General features: G+C 54.8%; 3 protein-coding genes across 10 annotated transcripts; all 3 read right to left on the bottom strand.

Moving 5' to 3' along the window:
* Positions 1 to 363: 363 nt before the first annotated feature.
* Efna2 (ephrin A2) lies at positions 364 to 10892 on the bottom strand. Its single transcript, NM_007909.3, has 4 exons — positions 10484 to 10892; positions 3309 to 3622; positions 1867 to 1932; positions 364 to 1705 (listed from the first exon to the last, which is right to left on the bottom strand). The coding sequence occupies exons 1-4, from the start codon at positions 10609 to 10611 to the stop codon at positions 1584 to 1586; spliced, it is 630 nt and encodes a 209-aa protein (NP_031935.3). The 5' UTR covers positions 10612 to 10892; the 3' UTR covers positions 364 to 1583.
* A 4362-nt stretch (positions 10893 to 15254) lies between these two features.
* Positions 15255 to 17430, bottom strand: Fam174c (family with sequence similarity 174, member C). Its single transcript, NM_027207.2, has 3 exons — positions 17200 to 17430; positions 16049 to 16165; positions 15255 to 15557 (listed from the first exon to the last, which is right to left on the bottom strand). Coding segments are annotated over exons 1-3 (327 nt in total). The 5' UTR covers positions 17409 to 17430; the 3' UTR covers positions 15255 to 15556.
* Positions 17431 to 17587: 157 nt separating this feature from the next.
* Positions 17588 to 24384, bottom strand: Cirbp (cold inducible RNA binding protein). 8 transcript variants are annotated; one of them, NR_152857.1, is made up of 8 exons: positions 22458 to 22535; positions 20458 to 20566; positions 20252 to 20358; positions 20034 to 20172; positions 19868 to 19949; positions 19610 to 19680; positions 17862 to 17960; positions 17588 to 17737 (listed from the first exon to the last, which is right to left on the bottom strand). NR_152857.1 is itself a non-coding variant. In NM_001379422.1 (7 exons), the coding sequence occupies exons 2-7, from the start codon at positions 20558 to 20560 to the stop codon at positions 19376 to 19378; spliced, it is 519 nt and encodes a 172-aa protein (NP_001366351.1). In that variant the 5' UTR covers positions 20561 to 20566; positions 24298 to 24384; the 3' UTR covers positions 18719 to 19375. The 8 variants fall into 8 exon arrangements, 7 of the variants coding, with proteins under 7 accessions (NP_001366351.1, NP_001366353.1, NP_001366352.1 ...); NM_001379422.1 differs by lacking the exons at positions 17588 to 17737; positions 17862 to 17960; positions 22458 to 22535 and adding exons at positions 18719 to 19392; positions 24298 to 24384; NM_001379424.1 differs by lacking the exons at positions 17588 to 17737; positions 17862 to 17960 and adding an exon at positions 18719 to 19392 and having other exon boundaries at positions 20458 to 20645.
* Positions 24385 to 25795: the final 1411 nt, after the last annotated feature.

Here is a 25795-nt window from a genome sequence, read left to right as displayed (position 1 = left end):
TTGCTACAGCTCACACCCCTGAGTCAGATGGGGAAACTGAGTCTCAGCAATGTTTATTTATTGTGTATTCGCCTGTGGGAGCGCGGGCACAAAGACCAGGGGCGACATCGGTGTCAGTCTCACCTCCCACCGCGCTGTCTTTTGTTTGCCGGTGCTCGCTACCGCTGGCCTGAATAGCCTCAGCCGCCATGTGCCACCCAGCCGCGGGTGACAGGCCGACAGGCCCGCCATCAAGGTGGACCCTCCCAGTAAGTAACCGTGAGAGCAGACAGGAAGCAGCGGACCCTGTCCGCAGCCAGGGGACTCCCCGGAACCCCCAACTCTGTCGGAAATCTAGCACACCTGTAACAGAGAGGCCCACGCTTAACAGTTTGTCCATTTTATTATAAAAAAATACAGACTTCAAAGCTGATTGTGATGAGGGGGCCGGGCCACCCGTCCCCCGCCCCTAGAAAAGCCCCAGCCACCACTCGCCATGGCGGCCATCCACAATATATATTTATATAGAATATATAGAAAACAGAGTGAGGAAACGTGGGTAGAAATCCGAAATCCGTATAAACGTGTGGTGTGGCCAGCTTCACTCAGTCCTTTGCCTGCTGTATTTTTGGTAGGTAGCTCCCCTTCCTTTCCAGTCCTGTATTTTTTTTCCTTCTTCTTTTTTTTTTTTTAATTTTTTTTGTTATAAACATTACTAGGTCACATGATCAAGGGGGAGGGCTCCAACGGAACAAAAAAAAATGAGTTTATTGCAAAGTGTTGCTTCTATCCTAAAAAGTCCACCCCACTCCCCCCACCAAAATAAATGACCCCTTGAATTGAAGGTCGGAAAAAAAATTTTTTTTAAAGAATTTCCATTCTGTCCTTAAGAATACATTAAAATAAATCACAGTATACACTTGCTGGTTTCTATTTACAGAAATAAACCGACAACGTCCCGGCTGGCCCCGGGGATGGTTGTGCCTGGTGGGGGGGCCCGGAGGGGCGAGTTGCGAGGGCTGAAGGGTTTCTGAGATGATGTGGGAGTGGGGCCCGAGAGTGGCTGGAAGAAGAGTGGGGGATGGCACCCCCAGAGTCCCCGAGAGGGGCTGGCACCGTGCGCCCTTTCTGGCTCAGGCTTGCCTGGCCTGAGGAATGCAAGGCAAGTCCGCGGTGGGCTCCATCTGGGACCCAAATAACAGGACACAGAAGAAAGGAGCAGCTGGAGGCCCCTGGATCTCCGGTATTCCAGGAAGGACAGAGATGGCTTCACCTCATCCCTGTGGCTTGTTCCCTTCCCAGTGTCACCAGCAATGTCAGGGAATAAATTAAATTAAAAGAAAAACCTTAAGTCTTTCCGACTGTAATTAAACAACACTGGATGGCCCTGGTGGCCCTGGTGAAAGCGAGTCAGCCTTGGGGGGGGGTCTTCTCCTCAGGCATTGGGACCCCATGTTGCATCCCAGGGACGGATGGATGGCCTCCTCCGGCGGGACAGCACCATGAAAGAGAAGCAGCAAGGATTTTGTCTCGGAGGTGGCCGTGGCAGGTCAGAGGGCAAAGGTCACGGGGTCCAGGTGGGGCTGGTGTTCTCCGGCCTGACACTAGGAGCCCAGAAGGGACCACAGCACAGGGACGGTGGTGAGGAAGAGGTGGCAGCCACCCAGGCCGCTGCAGGAGCTGTTACTGGTGAAGATGGGCTCTGGAGCCTCATACAGGGTCTCATCTGTGAGCACAAAAGGGGACAGGTTGTCAGCCAGTTCTGGCTATGCACTCTCAAAGGTCCCAGGATTGGTAGTCCCCGACCCCCAGCTCTTTGGATTAGTCATGGGGTCAAAGGGAGGGTAAGGGGACCTGAGTCTCTTCCATACCCCTACTGACACTTACTGGTTGGACGCACATAAACCTTGAGTCGCAGGCAGGGTCGGTCCACGAGGTTGGGAGGTGTGGCAGCTGGAAAAGAGGGCACATGCTGGGGCTGTATGCTCCCTTCTCCACACTGCTGACCTTACCCACAGAACTCCTAACCATGTGTTAAAACCCCAAACACAATGCCCTATGGTTTTTGGGAAGTCTCTTTCATGTTTCCTCCACCCAAACCTGACTCCAAAGGCTGAGTTATGTCTCAGACCAACCAGCCTAACCCTGGCAGGACAGGGTAAGATTTATTTATTTATCTATTTATTTACTCAGGCTGATTTGCCACAGGGTCTCTTTATGCAGCCCTCGCTGTTCTGGAACGCTCTATGTAGTCCAAACTAGCTTGAAAGTCAGAGATCCCCTTGCCTCTGTCTTCCACGTGTTGGGATTCAAGGCCTGCACCACTGTGCCTAACCTAAGGTGAAGTTTGAAGCAAAATAAAAATAGAGCAAAGTAGGAGCCGAGGAGGTGGCTTGGTGGGTACAGCGAGCAAGCAAGCAAGTGAGCCCTGGGACCCGAGTTTGGATCCCAGCATGCATGAAAAGTGCCTGTGGGGCCTACCCGCTCATAACCAACAGAGCCGAAGAGGCAGAGACAGGGGGTTGACTGGGGCTCACGGACCAAACGGGCTCTGCTCCTAGTTCAGTGAGAGCCTCCGAGAACAAAGGTGGAGAGGGAGAAAGACAGGACACTCAGACCCAGCCTCCGGGCTCTGTCCACATGGGCACTCACATTAATGTGTATATGCGCAAATACAAAAATAACCAAAACATCTGGGTGTGCACATGCACAGAGAAAAAGGGAGAGCATGGCGAGTTTAAGGTCCTGGGCTCCATATGGAGTTTGAGGTCAACCTGGGCTACATGAGGGTGGCTCCTTGGCAGCTGGAATGGGAGATCTGGAGCCCAGGGACCAACCCCTGGTACAGGGATACCGCCTCACGGCCTGTTATAGCCACCCTCACCCATCTCCTCATGCCGGGACTGAAGATTAAAATGCACAAAATAAAAATAACATCCGTCATGGAGAATGTAAGGAATTATTATTATCTTTCTGGGATTTCCATCTTGCAAAATATCATTTTCCCCCCTCGTATTCTAGGATTTCATTTTAAACACCTCCTGCCCTCCCCACCCACTGGAATTAAAAGGAGGAGGCAGGGGAGGAGGAAGAAATGGGTGGGGCCTTTCGAGGTTTGATTTGAGAGCCTGTTGGCGATGCAGGATCTGCTGCAGCTTCAGGGGCTCTGATGCCCTCTTCCCCACTGAGCCTTCCTAGGAGACACTCAGAAATGGGATCCCTCTACTCCACTCTTCTTCTTCCAGGGTCATGGGACATGGGGTCGACAAGAGCTGAGAAGACTGCCTCGGTTTCACCATTTGCTAAGGGGGCTAGCCTGGGCTACTCACAGATGTAGTAGTATTCGTGGCCAGGCCGGAACTCAAAGCCCAGGGAAAAGGGGGTGAAGAGTTGGAACTTCTCTGAGAACTTGAGGGGTCCCCCGGGCGCTGCGGGCCGGTTGCATTCCCAGCGCTTGAAGCCTCGCTGCCGGTGGTCACAGGAGGCGTGGCCCTCACCATTCACCATGTACAGGATGTACCGCTCCATGCGCTCAGCCGGGGGCAGCGGCGCCCCGTAGTGTGGGCAGTAGATATCCAGGTAGTCGTTGATGCTCACCTCCACGGTATAGCCGCCGCCATCACCCACAGCGCTCACCTGAAACCTGCCAGGGAGAGCCGGTTAGCGGGAGACGGATCTGAGGTCCACACCCATCCACACTGCCTAACACCCGCCCCCCACCCCACCGCGCTCCTCCCCATCGGCATCATCCCTGCCTGGGTTTCCCTGCGAGGAGGCAGAGCTCAGAGGACACCCTGCTTCTCTCGCTTAGCCTCCCACAGGGCCAGATCATCTTGGAGATACCTGGGGATCAAGCCAACCTGCCATGCTGTGTGACTCTGGTGTGTTTGTTGCCCTCTCTGTGCCCTTTTTTTGTGACAGAATATCTTGAAACATAGGCGGGCTCTGAACTCTGTAAGCGGATGGAATGACCTTGAACTACTGTCTTCCTTCCTGCCTTTGGGAGTGACACCACACAATCTTTCTCTCTAGCAGGTTCCCTGGCTCATGGCCATTGCACCCCCCCCTCCCCCGCCCCAGTCCTGATTTCAGCCTCAGCCTGGAGGTTGCTGGGTTGTCCCCCAGCTGTCCTCTGGGGGTGACGGGCCTGACCCAGCCTCATCTTAGAGGACAGAGGTTGGCTTGCCAGGTTGGCCTGCCGTTCCCCTTCCATCTCTGCCTCAGGCTAAGGCAGCAGGAACCGTCAGATCTCTCCAAGTGTCCCCCGGGTCCCTGTCATGTAAACGCAGGCCGAGGGAGGCAGAGGGGGGACCTGGGAGAATGTTTATTAGCATATAAAAGCCTAGTAGCTGGGAGTGGGAGGCTGCCACTTTCCTTTACCTCCCATAACAGCTGGGGAAACTGAGGCCTGGTTCCCTGCAAAGGGGACGGGAGCTTCCTGGTGCACTGTGTGGGGTTCACTGCATGGCACAGCAGTGACTGAGGGCCATAGGGTTCAATGTCATTCTCAGCTACACATCGAGTTTGAGGCCAGCCCTCAACCGTGAGACCCTGTCAACAACAGCAGTAAGTGCCGTTCGTGCTGTTTGCTGGTCCATGCATGCAGCCTGTGAGGTGCGAGCAATGGCTGAGTGCGGACTGGACTGGGTGCCTCACGTGTGGGTATCTTTAGGATTGAGGGGGCGGGCTGGGCGTTGATGGCATTTCGTCTGGGCTCCGCCCCACAGTTACCTGGCAACAGCCAGGTGTGCCTGACTCACTATAAAAGGGGCTTCTCGCCCCTCCTCTCTCTCTCTAGCTTTCTTGTTCCCGTTCTGTCTTCTGGCCCCTTATCCCCTCTCTCCCCATTTCCCTCTGCCCTTACGTGCTCATGGTCGGCCTCTACTCTCTGCCTTTTTCTGTCTCTATTCCCCTCTCAACTCCAGTCTCCATGCCCTGAATAAACTCTATTCTATACTATACCATATTATACCGTGGTGTGGCTGGTCCCTCAGGTGGAAGGGATGTCTCAGCACGGGCCTGCAGAAGCACCCCCTTCCCCCACACCTTACTGCATATCCAAACATATTCCTTCCCTTCTTACATTTTTATAAAATACAACAGGCGTGTCCATAGTCCTGACTCTCTAAGGGTCAGCACAGCCGGTGGCAGGTCCCTGCTCTGTCAGCTCAGCCATATTCTGTCAGCCTGTTCTCAATGCGCATGGTCACCAACGCAGGTAGGTAGGGTTATTTTCAGAGGTGGGGGTCTCTCACTGACCCGTGGCTGCTGATCAGCTGGCTCACACCACCCCAGACGCCTTGCCTAGACGCTGGGATCCAGGCAAGCACTTCACCCACTGAGTTGTCTCCCTGCCTCACCCCTGCTCTGTGTATGCACAAGTGTCTGTCTGTCTGTCAGTCTGCACGTGCACGTTTGTAAAGATCATTTTCTCCGCTCCACTCACAGGCAGCACTGGTGTTACAGGTGCGGAGCTATGCTCACCTCTTTTTTCTTTCTTTCTTTTTTTTTTTTTTTTTCGAGACAGGGTTTCTCTGTGTAGCCCTGGCTGTCCTGGAACTCACTCTGTAGACCAGGCTGGCCTCGAACTCAGAAATCCGCCTGCCTCTGCCTCCCCAGCGCTGGGATTAAAGGTGTGCGCCACCACGCCCGGCTAGGCTCACCTCTTACGTGGGCTCAGGACTTGAACTCACATCCTCACCTCTCAACTGCCCCCCGACACCTGGCCTTTCAAAAATCATCGACACTCCTTTCTAGATCACAGACAGAATTGCAGTGGACCACAGCAAAGGCCTGCCAGGCTCATAGTCCTCCCCCAAACCCATGGCCAGGTTTTCTAAATCTAAACCAGACCCCCAGACCCAGAGGCCTGGCACTGTTCATTTTTCTTGGCAACTCCATATGACCCATGGTCTCCAGGCTGGGACTCCTCCTCGGGACACTGTGGTCACTCTGCCCCATAGCACTGTCTACATACACCTCAGAACCTTTGCATGTGCCCAGGACAGTACTTACACACACACACACACACACACACACACACACACACACACACGGCATGTACCATTATCCAGTTATTCTGTCCTGATCTGTAACTGAGGCCAACCCAGACCCTGTATACAGTGGTGCTCAACCCATGTTTGAACAAGAGAATTTAATAAAAGCCAAGGGTTGGAGGCCTTAGGGATTCCTAGGGTACAGTTCTAGGGTGGGAAACTGAGGAACGACTGTGGGGGCACACCTACCCACCGGATAGACAGTACAGGAACAAATGGGCCATTTTCTTTTTCTTTCTCTCTTTGGCTCTAAAATTGCAACAGCCTTGCAGTGCTAGTGATCCTGGTTCTGGGTAGGCGTGTGTGTGGTTCAGGAGCCAGTACCATCACTGACTCTTGCTCCGGGTGGTGCCAGCAAGGGTGTCTCAGAGGCCAGAGTGGGGACTGTGCACCTCTAAAACACCCCCCTCGGGAACAAAACAGAGAAGCATGCAGATGAAATACTTCTCACTAAGGTTAGTGACTGCCTTGAGGATTCTCTTTCTCACAGAGAGGCCTAGGTCCCTGCAGTCCACTCCTTGAAGCAATCTGACTACCCCATGATCTTGGCAACATCTCTCCTGGGGACCCAGACGGACTGGTGAAAGGCACATGAGTCCTGAAGCCCAGGGCAATCACGGCCATGCAGCACGCACTTTGGACATAACCACACAAGGATAGACCATGATGGCTGACTCACGGATGACAGGATGGGCCATGTCTCTTCCTATGAGAGAGAGACATGACAGAGGGACCTATGAGGTGCCTGTCAGATCCTTAAGGACGGGGTGCTGGAGGGCAGTGACAGACAGCTTGCATATGAACTGGGAGAGACTGGAGATCAAAGGCCCCACATAGCCCAGGCTAGCCTCTAACTCACCATTGCTGAAGATGACCCAAAATTCCTGATCCTCCTGCCTCCACTTGCCGATTGTTAGTATGATAGGCCTTCGCCACTGCCTGCTTTGTGTGGCACCGGGGTGGAATGAGCCAAGGGCTTCACACTGTGAGTGCTCTTCCCACTGAACCCAGCCCTAGACCTTCCCACCCCACCCACCCATGTACTTATCCATCTAGGGCAGGATTTCATATCACTCAGCCTGACCTGGAACTTACAGCAATCCTCCTGCCTCAGCCTCCTTCCAGTTGGCAGATGGCTCCTTCTGGCTCTTCTGTCACGGAAAACCTTTGCCTTATCCCAGGTTATAGCTTCCATTTCACTCTAAACACCTTGATCGTCCACACAGCCTCTTCCCCAAGGTCCACTACCCACAACGTCCTCAGACCCCCAAACCCTCGGGCCCTTGCCCAGAGCTCCGAGCACCCCTAATCTTGGAGGACAATCTCCCGTGAAACACAAAGAAGAGCATGTGGCCAGGTCCCTCCGCACAAACTACACACTTGGGTGCAGCTCACGACATGGCATACACTCACACATGCATGTCACATGCAGAGCTGCGTGTATACCCCTCCCATTCTAATCTAGGCACACACGCTTTCTTGCTGGGAAGGGCGTCATCTTCCTATTCAGATGTCTCGGTGGTGACACTGTTACTGCCCACATGAGGTCACCTGGCACAGGACCACCAGGCTGCCCTATGCCCAGAGCCTGGCCAAGCTGAGCAATGTCTCAGAGGTTAGTGGCACCTGGAGGGACTGGGCTTCTCATGTGATGTCAGCTTTCCATCCTCATGACCTGTCTAAAGGGAAGAGTGGGACCTGGTGAGGCCACTTCTGTGGATGTCCTTGTGGCCCTGGGAGGGCAGAGCTGTCCCCGTACCAGCAGCCCTCCTTTGCGCAAACCATACAGCCATGACCACGCATGGGTGTGGCTCATGACACGACATAGATTTGCACAAGCGTGTCACATGCAGATCTGTGTGTGCACCGCTCTACTCTAATCTCTGCACACACGCTTTCTTGCACAACCATGCGCACGCGCGTGCGCGCGCACACACACACACACACACTCACCCCAGCTTGAGCCGCTGTGTCACATAAAGTCTGCGGCAGCCAGCTCCATGCTGACACACATCCCGGGTTCCCCCAGAATTGTGGAGGAGAACATGCAGCCGCAGACCACTGCAGACTCCATGAACACAGGTGCCCGAGCTGGGGCAGAAGCCACACTAGCCACAGTTAGGCCATAGAACAGCCGAGCGGTCAGCACCGGGGGGTGTCCTGGTCAGTCCTGGTAAGCAGGGGGCATCTGGGAATAAGTCTAGAGATCCACATAGGTCAGGACAGCGAGCCTGCTGGGCTGGTCAGACCTGGATAGGGGCTTTCAGGGGTGCCTGGGCAGGGGGATGGAGTGACCCATTGTGGATGTCCACCCTTCTCTGCAGAGCCATCACCCCTGGGAAATGCACACATAATCAACAGCCTTTGGGCAGCTGTGGCTGGCCCGGTGGCAGAGAACATGGCCGATGTGTGTATATACCCGTCCTAGTTGGACAGGCACTGTACCCTACACGGATGTGGGTGCTCTGGAACAAGTCCACCCCTCCCCCACTTGTGTTCACAGTGTCTTTTGTGTGTGACCCATACTCAAGCTCGGGGTCCCAGCGTCCCCTACATTTTATGTCATCCCCATCCTGCTGTACCTCAGCTCCCCAGACTGTACCCTGATACTGGGCCCCCTTAGATGCCAACCTGGAATCTTCCCTGTATCACCCACCCACGAACACCCATTGAATCTTAAGATTCCACAGCACACACACACACCCCACCATGTGCTGTGCCAATGACAATGTCATGGGTAAAGCTGGGGTATGGTGGTCATCTGTCCTCAGGCCCCACTGTCGGGTGCTCAGCAGGGTCAACAACAGAAAGAAACCCAAGGAAGAGACAAGGACCTAGGAGCCCTCCAAACACACACACATACACACACACACACACACACACACACACACACACACACACACACACATACAACCTTAGGGGTTGGCTCTGCTACCTGCCTAGCTGTCTGTCCTCTCAGGCAGCCTGCCCTGATACACAGCAACAGGAGGTGGCAAGCCTGAGCTGGACCCTGGTGGTGGCAGGGGACACCTCCATCCTTCCAGAGTCAGGGTTCCAGCCTGCAGCCCCATGACCGTGTCTCCACGGCAAGTAAGGCCATTAGGGGCAGCCATGACCCTTTTCCTTCTTCTCCATACCCCCTCCCTCCATCCTCTGTGCTTTTTCCAGACAAAGGACAGGCCATACTGGGGACAGAGACTCCACAAGCTAAAACTAGAAAACTTAGGCCAAGGAAGTCTCACCCTGCTCCCTGCACGGCCACTGAGTGTTAATCAAACCCACATGTGACCAGTGTAGCTGGCGGGCCGTGGGGGTAGGGGGCCCACTGAGCGATGGTCCTGCCAGGTTGCTGAGAGGACCTGGGGTCCCTGCCCTCAGCCCAAAGGAGCTGACCTCACAGCTCTGCCTTGATGGTAGGGGACAGAGAGCTCCCACTCCCACCGAGAGACACTGTTGGCCCTTGTGCCACAGCTTGCCTCAAAGACCACCTTTTTTTTGCAACTTTCTGTTGATGGATCAAGAGGGCAGCTTGGCTGATCCATCAACTAAGTTCCTCACTGGCCAGCCTCGGACACATGGGGACTCTCGATCTATACTGCACCCAAGCCTTGGAACCCCAAAGCCTATCTCCCAAGACACCCTCCAGCATGCCCCCACTTCTGAGACCCTTCTGACCCGGAAGGTTCTATGCTTTCCAGAATGTGGTCAGTGGCTGTAAACTTTTTACTCAGCCTGTAACAGTGGCTTCTGCTGTGTCCCCTGACTGTACCCAGTGCCTGGCAGGGTCTGACCCATGGGGTGCCACCAAACAGACAGGCAGGACCCGGTGCCTTGCTGGGTGTGGCAGGCTGGGTACCACCAGGGTCTCCAGCCCTAGCACCAGTTCTCTGGGCATGACCTTGAGGCAGCCCCTCCTGGCTCCTGCACCTCAGTTTCCCCCCGCAGCTACAAAGGTGGAAAACGATAAGCCTAGGCTGCACCCCTCAAACTGACCTCCGTCGCTTTGGTGCCTGGTCCCCTCTGTTCCTCTAAAGTGTCTGGGGGATTGGAGCACCCCTTGGAGTGAACGAGTGAACATAGGGGTAGAAAGGGGATTTTGTAACTTCCCCAAGTTCATCTGGAGAACCAAAGACAGGACTCTCAGAACCTTCTCAAAAGAGCCAAGTCCGGGGATTCCTTGGGTGGAAGGGAAGTCCCCAGGGATATTTGCCAAACCCTCAGCCCTCCAGGGTGCTCCCTCCTCCAAGAGGCCAGGGGTTCAAGGGTGTCCCCCAAGCAAGTACAGAGAAGGAACTCCTGAGTCTGAGGGTGCAGAGGGCTTCCCCCAAAGTCCAGGAGCTCTTGGGGGAATACTAGGCACCCCCGAAGTTCAGGAGGAGGTCCGTGCGCTGCAATCCCCAGGGCTGGGGCCTCTTGGGGTCCCCGGGGGTTCCCCCAATCAAGCTCACCTGGGGTTGCTACGGTTCCAGTAGACTGCGTATCGGTCAGCGTTGGCCCGGGCCGGGTCCTCGTTGCGCGCACGCAGCGGCAGCAGCAGCAGCAGCAGCGGCAGCAGCGGGCGCTGCGCGGGCGCCATGGCCCCGGTGCTGCCGCCGCGCTCGCTCCCTCGCTCTCCAGCCGCCGCCTGGCCCCGCCGTCTCCGCCTCCGCCTCCGCCGCCGAGCGGGCGGAGCGCCGCGCGCGCTTGGAGATCTGCCGCCCCGCCTCTGCGCGCGGCCCCCGCCGTAGACCGCGGGCGCCGAGAAACCAGGCGGCGGCGGCGGCGGCGGCGGCGGCGGCGACGGCGGCGCGGGGCAGAGGCCCGAGCGGTGCACTGCGCAAGGCGCTCTCCCGGGTTCCCCGGGCGCGGGGGCTCCCCTCGCCTTTGTCCCCGCTGGAGCGTCTTGGAGGGTCGCGGGCGCCCCCTCCCGCCGCGCCCCGGACCCTCCAAGCCTCTGCCCGGGCCCCGCCCCGGCCAGACTCGCGCAGACTCTGCCGCGGATCCCCAGGGTCCCGCCCTAGCCTCCCGCATCGGGAAGGGGACCCCAGAGCGCTGAGCTTGTGCGGGGGTGGGGGGGCTTTGTGGCCCCACCCTGGGTAGGTTGTAGCGAAGTGCTTGTTTGCGCCGCGCCTGGCATCTCAGTACTTAGGAGGCTGAGGCAGGAGGATTGACGCGAGTTCCAGGCCATCCTAGGCTACAGTGTCAGATCAGATCTGATAAAACAAAGAAGTCGTAGGCCAGTTGTGGTGGTGCACACCTGCCCTCCCAGCATTCGGGAGGCTGAGGCAGAAGGATCAGACATTCAAGGTCATCCTCGGCTACATAGAGGGTTCTAGGCCAACCTGGGCTACATGAAACCGCAGCAGAAAAGAACTAAAGTTCCAAGTCACCCTTTCCTAGCTTTCCATCCTCCTCGACTGTACATCCTTGAGGCCTCTGGGAGTCACTTCAGGAACTCTGGGAATCACCCCAATTCCTGGCAGGTGAAAGGACACTCGCTCGCTTGCTCGCTCAGGGAGGGCTTTCCCTACAACACCTAGATCAGAGCTGTGTGAACCAGATGGGTTTGCTGGCTTGTTTTTCACTTGCTGGGTCCTGTGCTTGGTGTTGGGGACCACAGAGCAGTTGGATTCTAAAATGTCCTTCTGTGTGCGGACTGGGAAAAGCTAAAGCTGGCCAGTGTTATTATTACCTGGGACCAAAAAGGCCAGGGTGGCACTGTAGAAATTAGATATGTGGCCTTCTGTGACAAGTTCCCCACATGCCACACACATAAACATGTGTTCACTTGTGCTTGTGTGTACACACACACACACACACACACACACTGGGTGGGCACAGATGTGAAATCTTTACCCAGACCTGGAAGTGCTCTGTCCCCACTCTCCACTGAAATATGTCTCTCCTCTTTGTAGGCCCGGCTTTACTTGGGGACCTGAACTTGGCTGTCAAGGGTATTCTGGGATTTCCAGGTCAAGCCCTGGTGGCACCCACAGGACACAGGGCCACATGTCTAAGCATTCTGCCCATAAAGGTGAATGTTGGGGAGCTGCCCTGTCTGGGACATGAGCACCCCCTTTGCAATGGGGAGGGCAACCAAGAGGGTAGTCTCATCTACTAGACTGTATCTGTTAGGTTCTCAATCACCAGGGCCAGTCACAAGGACACCTAGCAAGGAGGCCACATCACCAGGCCTCATTTGCATGCTGGGGCCACCGAGTTGAGAGCTGCCTGCCGCCAGTGGATTTGAGCAGAAAGCTTTGCCTTCTGTTCTTGTCTGTTGTCTCAAGGTCAGATCCAGAGTGAGGACAGGAACAAAGGCGGCTGTCCCCCACTCTACCTCCCAAGCCTGCCTGTCGCTCCTGAGGACACACAGATGAGGGGAGAGCAGGGCCTCAGAAGGCCTTTTGTTCCAGGGAGCCCTGCCTGGCCACCATAGTGACAGGGAGCCTAGGAAGTCCCATGCCCTCCGCAGGCATCCTGCCTCAGACCATGAGGCCAGTGGTCACTGGAAATAAGACCCTGCCTTGGAGATAGTCAGAGGTCAGGGGCCTACCATGGAGACAAGCATCAATGAAGGTCAGGAGTTACCAGGGTCAAAGGTGGCTTCAGATCCATCAGGTGAGATCTGTTATGGGATATCTGGGTCCTTCAACCATCTGCTGGGGCTGTGTGCTCAGGCCATTGCTCACCCTATGATTCAAACCCACACTGACGGTCTTCAGTGGCCCTGGGCCAACCCTGTCTCCAGGCTTCACTCATCAACCCTGGTTGGTCACCCATGCCCCACCCATGCCACTCTGGTACACAGGGCAAAGCCTCAGGCTCCTGATCTCAGTGTCTGGTGACTCTACAGCCATCAAAGGCCACATTGCCAGGCAGGAGGCTAAAATTATGCCGAGAGAAATTTCTCATTACAGAATAAATTGTACCAAATTGCCCGCCTGAGCTGAGACAGGGCTGGGCAGTTGGGAGTTGGGGGTGGGTTATGGATCCCACAAGTGCCCCCCTTCTAGCTTGCCACCTGCAGAGTAAGGACAGGGTAGATATTTGCCCAACCCAAGCAATAGGCACCCACTGGAGCCCAAAGAAATAATAATCTTTGCATTACTGGCAAACAGAACCTCAGAGGAAATCCTCCCTCCCTCTTGCCTTCTTCTCTTCTCAATGCAAGCACTCCCTCCTCCCTTTTCTATACCCTCCCACCATTCATCCCCCCTCCCATCCCTTCTCATTCTCTCCTGTCTATCATCTTCCCCTCCCCTCAAGCTCAAGGCACAGGTCAGGCTTTGATCCCAAACCCATCTTCCCACAACTAGAACTGTCCAAGTCCCAGCAGACTGCTGTGCCTACCCAGGCCCCTGTTGGGAGAGGCTAGCCTGAGCCCTACAGAGGGACTCAGAGTACCCTGGCCTGCCTTCCCTTTGTGGAACTCCATCCATGTAGGGTCGCAGCTGTCAACTCTTGACTTCCAAAGAAGATGTGACTGGTCTGTGACATGCACTTGCCCCCATGTCCCCAATGGAGCAGCTGACAGCTAGCTCTTTGGGGGCGAGGGGAGCACCAAGAGGCTTGGTTTGCCCATATTGGGGGGATGATGCTTCGGGGGACAGTTTATTTTTTTCCTGTATTGTGGTGTGGCACTCTGAAGGCAATTTACAGGAGTTTGTTCTCTCCTTCAACCACGTGGGTCCAGGGATCAAACTCCGGCTTGGCAGCATGTGGCTTCACCTGCTGAGCCTTTCTGCCAGTCCAAGGCTCAGATTCAGGATGGGTACAGGTGGCAACAGCATTCTGAGTTCAAGCCCCTGGCCCTGCTGTGTGTGTGCTGAGAGCCACCCCAGGTGCACACACTCACACTCCTCACCCCAGGGGCACACACTCACTCCTTGGGCACTCACAGGCTGGCCAGGGCCCAAGGCCTTCCATCTTGCCTGACAGGCCCTTCTCCCAGCTTTCAGCTGTGCAAGAGCACTGGCTAATAGTGCATTAACCTTGATGGAACTGCCAATTACCCCTGCTAATGCTGGGGTTCAGTGACTGCGGATGGTGGTGGGGCCACCCTCCCTGGGAGCAGAAGCAGGGGTGGGGGCTGGGGTCTCTCCTGATCTCATTAGACTAATCACCCTCTCTTTTGAAGCTCCAGCAATGGCTGAGCTGAGGAGCCTGGGGCACAGCTCCAGGGACTAGAACCAGGCCCATATCAGCAGTCATAACACAAAGATGGGGAATGACCAACAGGGCACAGGAACCCCAGACCTGTGACTCAGGAGCTCTGGATTCCCCTGGGTACAAGTTGGGAAAGCAGAACAGAGGTTTCCTGCGGGGAGCACCCCAGGCTGAGGAGAGACCCAGCCACTGAAGGGGGCAGATAGAGACATACAGGGTGGGCTATGGCTTGGCTCTCCATCACACCCAGCCTGACACCAACACTCATAGTAAGTAGGCTCAGCCAGCCTCAGGGACCCAGCTCAGACCAGTGGGAGTATCAGTGGGTATGGAAGTGGAAGAAGTCTGGACACCTATAGGGCAGGAGCTGGACAAGGAGTTCCGACTATGAGGGTTCTGAAAGAGGACCAATAGAGGAGACCTGGTCCCAGAGTAACTGGGGGCGGGGGCGGGGGTGGGGGAGCTGGGAGGCAGGCTAGGTGGTATGTGGCTGCCACCTGGTGGCAATTAGTTGTTATGACCAAGCAGTGTGGACTCAACACTGAGGAAAACTGAGGTTAAGACCTCAAACTGCAAGTGACTTAGCATCCCTATCCCTCTTCCCTAAATTTAAGCACCAGAGAGGCAGGTGACTGGCTAATTCTGAGCTGTAGCCCATAGGATCCTGAGAAACTGCAGTAAGTGACTATACACTGAGCCAGAGTGTCATAACTGGAGCCTTGGAATAGTCTCTCTCGCTCTTACCCTCTTACCCTCTTGCCTCTCTTTTGCCTCTTGCCCCCTTACTCCTAATTCCCTTCCCCCCCCTCTCTACATGGCCATGACCAGGCCCCATTTCTCTACTCTCTCCTTCTCTCTGCCTTTCTCTGCCTCTGCTACCCTCTTAACTCCCCTCCCCATGCCCCGAATAAACTCTATTCTATACTATAAAAAAAGAAAAAGAAAAAGAATAGTCTCTAGGGACAGTGACATGAACAGGAGAGCCCTGTCCTAGGCAGGGCAGCCAGGCATGACACCCTCATTCACTTCACCAGGACACCTGAGTGTGGCATCAAGGGGGAGGTCTCAGATAAGCTACAAAGCCACTCTTCATTTATTGTTGCCAAAGCAGCAGGAAGGCGCACAGAGATCCTCAGGCCCCCTGCTCCATCACACCTTATCAGAGGATGCTCTTGTCCCTTACAGGAGGCAGGCTGACGGAGCAGCCCACATCAGCCTGGCCTTGGGGCCCTCCAGTCTGTGGGCTAGTCTCAATGAGGTCTCTATGCTGCCCCCTAGGGCCTGTGCAGGCTCTGTCCAGGAAGGTTGACATCAGAGCTCACAGAACTACATGTTTTCTCTTGTCCTTGCAGCCTGTCATCTCCATCTCAACATCTGCAAGGGAAGGAACAGGACAAGATATGGTATTGAAGGATGGGACTGGTTGGGCCTCCTTCCAACCCAGCCCAGCCCAGCCTGTAGAAGGTGATGTCCCTTGCAGGTCCACCAGGGTAGGGAGAAGAGACCACAGAAGATGATAAAGTTGGTGTCCAGGGCCCTTGGAAAGCCAGATCTAGTGCCTATTGTGGTCTTGGCTCTATAGCAGCCATCACCAGGACAGGACACTCAACTCTGCTCAGAACCCTGAGGAAGCCACCTTTGTTCTCATTGCAGTTCTGCTCTACCCTCTGTGGTACCACATTCCCTGTGTGGCACTTTCCTCCAACATCTGTTTCCATTAGAGCTTCCAAAACCCCTATTGACACTCCACCTTCTTGGCACACTCCCAGCCCCTCACTGGGGGATTCTAGCTCTGAGATAGACCCTGAGCCCTTTTAGAGACATTGTCCCTTGCTAGTTTGTCTCAGTGATGAAGTCCTTCCTACCATCTCAGATTCCTGGTTTCAAAGACAGTCTCTTCCTCGCTGTCCTGAGAGGCCATCTCTTCATGCTCCTCCGTGTTGGTCAGGAGCCCATACCTCCTTCGCTGTGACTTCTTGAGTCTGCAGGACAGAAACACCCTCAGAAACAACTTCAGCACGGGTGACACCAAGTCCAGGGTACCCACGCAATGCTTCCCTCCACCCCCAAAGCACTTGCCAGATGTGAATCCTTTGTCATAAGAACTACAAGTGCTCCAGGCGTGGAGGCGCACGCCTTTAATCCCAGCACTCGGGAGGCAGAGGCAGGCGGATTTCTGAGTTCAAGGCCAGCCTGGTCTACAAAGTGAGTTCCAGGACAGCCAGGGCTATACAGAGAAACCCTGTCTCGAAAAAAAAACCAAAAAACAAAAACAAAAAAACAAAACCCAAACTATAAGAGCAACTCTTGGCATAGTGAAAACCACGGAGGTAGAGGCATGGATACTATTGGGTTGGATTGCCAGCCACAGCTTCCTAATTAAAGCACAAGGCACTGTCATAGCAGCTAAGAAAAAAATGGAAGATGAAAGGCTGGTTTCTTTTTTCTTTGATTCAGTGTATTGCAACACAGGCTGACCCTTAACTTCTGATCATCCTGCCTCCAGTTCCAAGTGTTGAGATGACAGACATGTATCAGCACACAGCATTTTGCAGGTGTTAGGCAAAACTTTTATGAGCCTCAGCCAAGGAAAGAATTTCTGCAGTTTTTGCAGTACAGCACGTTTTTTCCCACCCCTGTCACCACACCACCAGAGAGGCTGAGTTAGGAGGATGGCCATACTGCGGTCGCTGCCCACCTCGTCAGCCTTAAAATCACAATTAAAGAGACAAGAATAAGAACCAGTCGGCCGGGCGGTGGTAGCGCACGCCTTTAATCCTAGCACTTGGGAGGCAGAGGCAGGCGGATTTCTGAGTTCGAGGCCAGCCTGGTCTACTCTACAGAGTGAGTTCCAGGACAGCCAGGGCTATACAGAGAAACCCTGTCTCGAAAAACCAAAAAAAAAAAAAAAAACAAACAAACAAAAAAACCCAGTCGGCAGCCTGAATCACGTGCCCTCCCGCCCATTTCCTCCTCCCCCTGACTCACTAGATGCTGATTGGCCGCGCTAACGCACCTAAAAGCCCGGATGAGGAAGTAAAGCGAGATCAGGCCGCAGAGCCCAGTGATTACGTAGAACAAGCGGAGCACCGCGGAGCCCGTGTCCCTGTCCGGGAGCCTCCCGTTTGTGTGGTTATAAGGTGGGCCCGGCAGGCTGGAGTTTTCAGCGGAACCAGGGTTGCTACACCAGAGGAGCAGCAGCAGCAGCAGCATGCGTAGTGCCATGCCGGAGCTGAGGCGGAAGTGCACACAGCCCCGCCCCGCCCACAATGCCCTGCGCAATCCTAGGGTTGTTCATCTTAGCGCCTTATTATGGAGATGGGTGGACACTAAGACTCTTACCCGCTGCGCCCTAGTCACCCCTATCCCTGCCACGTCTCAGACCCAAGCCACAGAGTCGGGGGTTCTGGGTCACAGCCCTTTATTCAGGCAACCCAACCCCCCCCCCCCCGCCCCCACAACATTCTGTCCCAGCGACCACGCCAGCCCAGCTTCTTTATCTTTTCCACAGAAGCCTGCATCGCCCACGAGCCAGGTGCTAGCTCAGGAATTGCCTGGAAAAGAAGAGAAGAGATCAATCAGGGAAAGTCCAGTCCAGCTTCTAGGGGTGGGGGATCCCTCAACCCTCTGAGCACCCGGAGTGTCCAAGGACCCCAGGCCTTGACCTCGGGCACTCACCGGGCAAACTGTGTGCAGTCTATGGCTCCAGATCCTGTGGAACCCTCTAGGACCCAGAGTCAGCCATCCTCCCATGGCTCAGGTTGGCTCCCCTTCATCCTGCCAAACAAAGGCGCGTGACTCTTGGCATCCCTGTGGGCCTGCAGCGCCTGCCCTCCCACCTCCCACCCTCACGGCGCCCAAGTGGTTCGTCCCAAGGTGGCCATGCCCAGGGCGTCAGCGCCCTTTTGCAGCCCGCCTCGAGCAGAGCCGGGCTCTGTCCTGCTCAACAGCTTCACGGACTCTGGGCAAAAACTAAAGGCAGCAGCGCAGGTCTAAAGCCTGTCAAGCAAGGACCAAAAACATGCCCAGAAAGGCAGGGCGCCCGGTAGCTCTGGCCGGCCGCGTTATACTGGCGGGAGGTACCACCAGTTTGACTCAGACTTCCAGGAAGCAAATGTCAACCCCAAGTCTAAGTTTCTGTCCAAGTGAGCTATAAACCGGAGGGATGCGACACGAGCGCGAGCGAAAGTGTTACCTCGAGGCACAGGCCAGCTGCAGAGCTAGCGGGGGAGCAGCGGGCGAGTCTCGGAGGGTCTGTGGCTCGCGTCTGTCCCCCGAGGGCTGCGGCTTCGGAGGCTAGCAGAGAATGCCTGGAACTGGCGGGGCGCAGCCGCTAGGCAGCCTCGCTGGCCCTGCCTGCACCCGGCCCTGTACTGGGCGAGGCCTCTGCCGCCCTGCAGCCCCTCAGCACTGCCCACTCCCGTCCCCACTTGGCTGCTTGTTGCCTCCCGCACTGCCCTGCCTTCCTAGCTGCTCTGCTGGCCACGGAGCCGCAGCTCAGTGTCGGCAATGAAAGGGAAATGGTCAGAGCGAGATTCATTTCACACGGTCTTTTAATCGGCTTCGTGAAGCCAAAGAAACTGCGTACAAGAATTCCTCAGCCACTGTGAATACAACATCGATGGAGTATGCATGTCTTCGGTAAAAAAGGACAATATAAATAAACATTTCCACAGCCTCCCGGACTGCTATGCTCCCCATGGGCTTGAGACATGTGCCCGATGGGCAGGACCTGCTGCAACTCCGCAGCCGGGCTGGGGAGCTGGAGGGCCATGGCTTGCTCAAATCGAGTCCATTCCATCTCAGGAGGGGTGGGGCGCCAGACTTCAGGGGCGACCACACAAAAAAAGAAAAAAAAAGAAAAGCCACAACCAAAAAACCTGAAAAAACAAAAACGAGTAACCAAAACCCACACAACCCGACAATTTAGAAAAAACAAAAACCCATGGCTCATGGTAAACAGTAAAATCTGAAGTGCTTTCCAAAACGTTTTTAAGAATACTTAAAAACAGACAGCGCTTCCTTAAAAACAGGTCTAGTCACGAGGCCATCTTGGGTCAGAAGCAGGCTGCTGACGGGTCAGAACGGAAAGGACTACAAAAGTGGGAACAAGGTGCTCACTACACAACGATCAGCGAAGCTCCCCCATCTTAATTACAGCCATGGAAGGACGATCTGGACGCGGAGGGCTTTTACTCGTTGTGTGTAGCTGAGGACAGAAGCGGGACAGTGTAAAGTCACTGGAGCTTGTGCTCCGCCCGCGCGCGTGGGAGGTGGCACAGGGTTTCATGCACCTGGTGCCCTGACCTGTACGGCAGGCCTGGTAGCTGCGCCCAAGGCTGAGCGGCTTAAGATGCTCTGAGGACACAAGGGTTCACCGAGCCCAACCGCAGCCACTCAGATGGCATCCTTGGAGCTAGACTTACCATAACTGTCATAGCTGTCTCTGTAGGACCCTCCCGAGCTCCGATAACCATAGCTGCCACCCTGACTCCGGCTGTGGAAGGACACACATGGACACCCAGGCTCAGCCCCGTACCAGGTATAGTTGGCAAGAGTTGGTTCTCAGTAGAGAACAAAACCAAACCACCTACACTAGTCTGCCCTTCCCCTGGTGCACCCTCCTCCCAGGCCCAGCTGCCACCACCGAGGCTGAGCCTCCCCAAGGCTCCCATCTGGCTCACCTGGCATAGTAGTCTCTGGAGCCTCCATAACCCCCACTCCGGGACTCAAAGCGGCCACCTCCATAGCCCCGGTCTCCTCCTCCTGTAGATGATCGAGAACAGAGTCAGGGAGTCCCTACTCCTGCTGCAGTGCCACCACCAGCTGCCAAGGCACCCCAGCACTCACCTCTGGAGAACCCTCGGCCCCGGCTTCGTCCCCCACGGAAAAAGCCCCGGCCTCCAGCAGAGCCACCCCGGTATCCTCGGGACCGGTTGTCAGAAGACTTGCCAGCCTGGTCAACTCTGATCTGCCGCCCGTCCACAGACTGCAGGAGAAAGTTAGGGTCACTGTACCCGATTCCACACCAGACCTATCCAAGGTAAATTGGCTGACCTGATCCTCACCTTCCCATTCATAGCCATCATGGCGTCCTTAGCGTCATCGATATTTTCAAAGGTGACAAACCCAAAGCCTCGGGATCGCTGGGTCTCCCTGTCCTTTACCACCACCACTGCAGGAGAGAGACATTAGATGTGCCCAGTCAGCCCTCTGCCCCCCACCCCCACCCCCAAGTAGAAGCCGAGAACAATGATCCTGACCCAAGACTCACCTTCGGAGATCTGCCCATACTTGGAGAAGACCTGCTCCAGCGCCTGCTCGTTGGTGTCGAAGCTGAGTCCTCCCACGAAAAGCTTGCCTTCATCTGATGCCATGGCAGCCTATGCACACACCATAGATGTTTGCCTTAACCACCACCCCTTCCAGAAACTGAAGCCAAATAGCATATTTAAGAATATGCTTTTCAAAAAAAAAAAAAAAAAAAAAAAAAGAGTAACATATTTTATGTGCACTGGTGTTTTGTCTCCATATATGTCTCTGATGCTGTCAGATCTTGGGAGTTAGTTATGAGGTGCCATGTGGGTGTTGGGAATTGAACCTGGGTCTTCTGGCAGGCAGGCAGTGCTCTCAACCCCTGAGCCAACTCTTCAGCCCCCCACATTCTTTGCCTTTAAAAAATTGAGACAGTGTCTCCTTTTATAGTCCAGGATGGCCTTGGAACACCTGTAAGGATAAGTCACTGAAAGCTTTAAGGAGTTAAAGCTGCCTCTTCCCATCCCTTACCTACATATGTATGTATGTATGTATGTATGTATGTATGTATGTATGTATGTATATAAATAAAAGTAACCCACAGCTGGACATGGTGGTATATGCCTTTGATCCCAACACTTGGGAGACAGAGGCAGGCAGATTTCTGTGAGTTTTGAGGCCAGCCTGGTCTGCAAAGAGAGTCCAGGATAACCAGGAGTACACAAAGAAACTGGGGGGGGGGGGCTAGGGGGGAAGCATGGGGGTGGGGGGAGAGGACCCCATGGTCTTACTGGGAAACCTCAGCTTCAAGTGGGGTTTCTTTCACACCTCTCATCCAGCCATTCAAGTCACCGAGATGGGAAGATCAATGAGAAAAAGGACACTGTGGATCAGTTTGAGAGACTGTTTCAAAACAAATACCCATCTCGCCTAGCCTGTGGGAGTTGGAGGCAAAGGAACAGAATCCAAAACCAAATACAATTGCACAGCAAGTTCAATACCCTTCTGGGCTACACAAGAGGGAACTCTTTTTGCTTTTATCATCCCAAAGGCATATGGAATACTTTGTCATACAGCTGAGGCTAACCTTAAATGATTCTAGGTCTTGATTACACCTGGCCAGAGAATCCCAAGGTTAGGATCAAAATGGCATGGTCACTTTGCAAATGTGTGTGGTTGGGGACAGAAATGATAGTGACTGCCTACCCTCACTAGCATAGAGTTGTTGGGCCAGAGAAACTTCACTACTGAAATACGCTTTTAGGGTACTGTCTGGAGGTGTGCCAGTTGTGGGATGCCTCGCTTACTCAGCCAAGGACTAGAGAAATGTTTTTGCACGATGGACTCAAGGGAGAAAGGAGGTTGGCCCAAGAGGCGTGGCTAGCGAAAGGGGCGTGGTATCTAGACAAAGTCATTATTGGCAACCGACAACTTGGAAAATAAGTCCACTATACCACGAAACCAGTCTACCTTGGGGGCAATAAACTTGGGGCACAAAAGGACAACATTCAAGCCTACATGTGCTTTTTTGTTCCCCACGTGGAACCACAAGGGAAGAGAAAACCGAGGTAGAGCCAGCTGGAGTAAAAGGGTCGCACGCGACACAGCTCCACATCTGCGGACAACCGGACTTTGGAGGTAGGAGCGCCCCGCCCCCGGAGCAGCGCATGCGCCAAGCGCGCACCCTGCGCCATTCCATCCGGGCACTCGGCAGTCCCGCCATTTCGCCGGCGAAGCTTTTCAAAGCATCGCGGCGGCCATTTTACAAAAAAAAAAAAAAAAAAAAAAGCCCACCGTTAAGGTCGGCCTCGGCCCGGGGATGACGCGCGGTGGAGGACGCCCTCCGACAAGCGTGAGGCCCCAGTGTCCCGCTGCCCGCCTCGCCGCCGGCGGGGCGGACTCCAACCCGGGCCCGCCCCCAAGTCCCAGGGGCGTGCCGCTGCGGCTCCGCCTCGCCCGAGAGTCACAGGCCGCCCGCCGCCCCGGGCCCCTCAGAGCCGGTGCCGCCAGAGCCCTCACCGCTGAGTCGGGCAGGTCCCTGACGCGAGCGGGAAGACAGCGCGCCACACACACCCAAGCTTCCTAAGGCGCGAGTGCGAGGGGGAGCGCAAGAGTCCCGCCTGATATACTCCACTCCTGGAGCCACGCCCCTTAACCCGCCCACCACGCCGCGCTGACCAATCCGACGCCTTAGATTCGGCATCTGCGCCTCGGTGGAGGGGCGGGACTCCGTTGGCTTTGCCCTAGTCCGCGCGGAGGCGCTGAGTGTTTTGATTGGCTGGAATCTTTCCTGGCCGCATTTTTCCCCCCCACCCCCCGCCCGCTAGCGACTAGGAGGCGGGGACAGCTGATTTGGAGGCGGAGCTGACCCACTTCCGCGTTCCCGACCCGTTTGTCCTGCGGCGGGGAACAAAGAGCTTTTGCTACCTCAATGAGACTCCCAAATATGGCTCCAACCTTGACTCATCGACTCAACACTTTTATGTTCTTTTTTTTCTTTTAATATTTAATTACAGTTATTTAACTGAGGCGCATTTGTGAAGCCAGAAGACAGATGGAGTCTCTCCTTCCATCATGTAGGTCCTAAGGATCATACTCAGGATTAGCCACAAGCAGCTTTATCCACTGAGTCATCTTGCTTGCCCCTCTTCTCCGTTCTTGCTCATGAAACCAAAACCACCGAATTACTCTAGTCCAAAAGTACCTCCCAATACAACTGCTGCCTAACAGTTCTTTGGACCCCAAGGACACTCCATAAGATCAGCCCTAAAATTTCCATCCCAGTATTAATCACAATGTCAAGATTTTCTCTAGATTTCCTGCACCCAACTCAGTTTTCCTACAAATCTCAACCTGCTGTATAACGACCATTTGAACCCTGATTTCTGCCCATCTCCAACCAGGTGTACATTACCACACAGATGGCAAAACACCACTCTTTTCAATGTGTACCTGCATTTTCTAGAAGAGACCCCAGAGTCTCAAGCATGCCATGGAAGGATTTCTATCCTTGAGCCACACCCCTAACCCCTCACTGCAGAATTCTAAGTAGTGGCTAAACCAAGCTACATCCTTAGCCTTCTTAAACACACACACCACAGAGAACAAAACAAAAAAGTGTATTTTAATTTTATGTATATGGGTGTTTGCCTGAATGTCTATGCAGCACTTGCCTATCTTGCGCTGACAAAGACCAGAAGAGAGTGCTGGATCCTTTGGATGCAGAGGTCCAGACAGCTGTGAACCTTTATGTGGATTCTGAGAATTGAACCCACGTCCTCTGCAAGAGCCCTTTACCACTAGGCCATTTGATCCTTTGAGACAACCTACATTTTTCAATCTATCCTTGAAATCCGTAGGCTCACATCCCAAGTAGCTGTGATAACAGACCCATGTCTCCAGGCTACATTTTCTTCTCCCTCCACTGTGGTTTTGAGAGTCCTGAGTCCTGAGTAGCCTATGTAAGGATCCTTTTTTTTTTTTTTTTTTTTTTTTTGGTTTTTCAAGACAGGGTTTCTCTGTATAGCCCTGGCTGTCCTGGAACTCACTTTGTAGACCAGGCTGGCCTCAAACTCAGAAATCCACCTGCCTCTGCCTCCCTAGTGCTGGGATTAAAGGCGTGCGCCACCACGCCCGGTTTTATGTAAGGATCCTAACTAACCCCCATCTAAGGCAGTTCACCTCTCACTTCAATGGCTTCTGCTTAATATATGGCCTGAGGAACAAGCCAGTGCAGACATCTCCCTAGATATCAGTGATAGGAAATCCACACTTCAGCACTGCCCCTTGGAGAGAGTACAGTCTGGTGACTTGAGAACTGAGACATCCCAACCCTGCTTTAAGCCTCAGACTCACTGACCTTCAGATGAAGTTGGTCGAGGTGACCCAGCTGTCACCAGGAGAAGAATGCCAGGACCCCTCAGGGATTCGATGCTCCCCTCCCCCTAGACAGCAGCTGGTGACTCATGGCCACCCCCTCTGCACTTCGCTCTCTGCACGCAGCCCTCCTATCCCCGTCAGAGCAGCCTGCTGCGTCAGCCACTCACGCAAGGAGGTTATTAAAAAGAGCTGAGAGACCAAGATGCCTTCCCTCCCTCAATGTGCGCAATCCAGGAGGGGAGGGGATCGTGCCTTGCAGGGACCGCTGGACCACAAGCCAGCAGAGCCAGAAGCAACAGTCCTACAATGTGCCCACAGGAGGGAAAATTGGATCCCTGTAATCCCAGCTCCCAGGATCATGCTGGGCCCCTAGCCTGGCTCACATTCTGGCACCTTCCAGTTCCTGGTTTTGAGAATTGCCGTACTCAGTCTTTGATTCATTCATTCATTCATTCAACCAGCACCCACTTACTAAGCTTACTACTAACCGGCTCATTTGGGCCGGGCTCCACCATTACCCATAGCCATTTTCGAGCCCCAGAAAAGCGTGAAAATGTCTGACCCATGGATACGGCTTCAGGGTGCATTTTCTTTCGCCTTTGGTGTACTTGTGTCTAAAGCGTGTCCCGTGTACTTACCTGTGACCACGTGGACAGGTGGCTTAGCTTGCCACCATGACCCTTTGTTTCTTTTGGTGGGCTTTAAAGGAGTCTGAAACTCTCTCTTACACACACCTCATATCCACCAACGCTGTGAATCCCTGAACCACGGGCAAATCCCAAATAGTGCTCTCTGCCCGATAAGGACAGGAGAGGGCGCTACAGCCTCGGCTGGAGTGTTCAGGACTCATGTCCCACCTCTTTCCAGGCGGCCACCAGCTGCTTGGCCAGGCTATGGCCACTAGACGTCGCCATCGTGGACAGTTATCACTGACGGAAACCAGAGCTGTCAGTGTCAGTGCTGGTTTACCTTCGCTGTGCCCAGCTCGGTGGTAGCTGGACTGCACGCTCGAGGTTTGCTCCTGCGCGTCTGGGCAGAGCAGTTGGCCCAGTGTCGCCCATCGGGACACTAGTACTACTCCCAAAGGGATCCCATGTGTCTTGTATAAATCCGAGAGGGGGGCAGGGTGTCAGCTGCACCCCTAGAAGGCGAGTCCAGTCAGTCCTGATCTCGGGCTTACCCTGCACCCCACTCCGCTGCTGGGCGTCGCTATAGAGACGACGAGGGGTGACGCCTCCACCTCCCCATCCCCGGTTCTCCGTCCGCCCGCCGGGTCCTCCCGGACCCAGGCTAATGACCGGGCGGGAGATGGTAATAAGCGTCTGGGTTGGGGACGGGCGTGGCCCGGGATGAAAGGCGCGTTGGGGGGGGGGCACCCCGGGGCCCGGTAATTACCGCCCCCTTCTCGGCCGGGCGGGGGCCGGGGACACTGCACCTGGCCTCTGCCCGGCGGGGGCGCACAAGTGGGACCGTGATGG

The sequence above is a fragment of the Mus musculus genome, chromosome 10 (genome assembly GCF_000001635.26).
Source record: "Mus musculus strain C57BL/6J chromosome 10, GRCm38.p6 C57BL/6J".
NCBI lineage: Eukaryota > Metazoa > Chordata > Mammalia > Rodentia > Muridae > Mus > Mus musculus.
This window is presented reverse-complemented; position numbering and strand designations above follow the sequence as displayed.

Excerpts from the sequence above, each read along its gene's own strand:
- Cirbp (XM_006513165.1), bottom strand. The coding sequence starts at position 20,560 with ATGGCATCAGATGAAGGCAAGCTTTTCGTGGGAGGACTCAGCTTCGAC. Across the intron at positions 20,173-20,251 it reads TGATGGCTATGAATGGGAAG|TCTGTGGACGGGCGGCAGAT; the intron begins GTGAGGATCAGG and ends TTTCTCCTGCAG. Across the intron at positions 19,681-19,867 it reads TCCAGAGACTACTATGCCAG|CCGGAGTCAGGGTGGCAGCT; the intron begins GTGAGCCAGATG and ends GTCCTTCCACAG.
- Efna2 (NM_007909.3), bottom strand. The coding sequence starts at position 10,611 with ATGGCGCCCGCGCAGCGCCCGCTGCTGCCGCTGCTGCTGCTGCTGCTG. Across the intron at positions 3,623-10,483 it reads TGGAACCGTAGCAACCCCAG|GTTTCAGGTGAGCGCTGTGG; the intron begins GTGAGCTTGATT and ends TCTCCCTGGCAG. Across the intron at positions 1,933-3,308 it reads CCACGAATACTACTACATCT|CTGCCACACCTCCCAACCTC; the intron begins GTGAGTAGCCCA and ends CCTCTTTTCCAG.
- Fam174c (NM_027207.2), bottom strand. The coding sequence starts at position 17,408 with ATGGCACTACGCATGCTGCTGCTGCTGCTGCTCCTCTGGTGTAGCAAC. Across the intron at positions 16,166-17,199 it reads TTCCTCATCCGGGCTTTTAG|ACTCAAGAAGTCACAGCGAA; the intron begins GTGCGTTAGCGC and ends TCTGTCCTGCAG.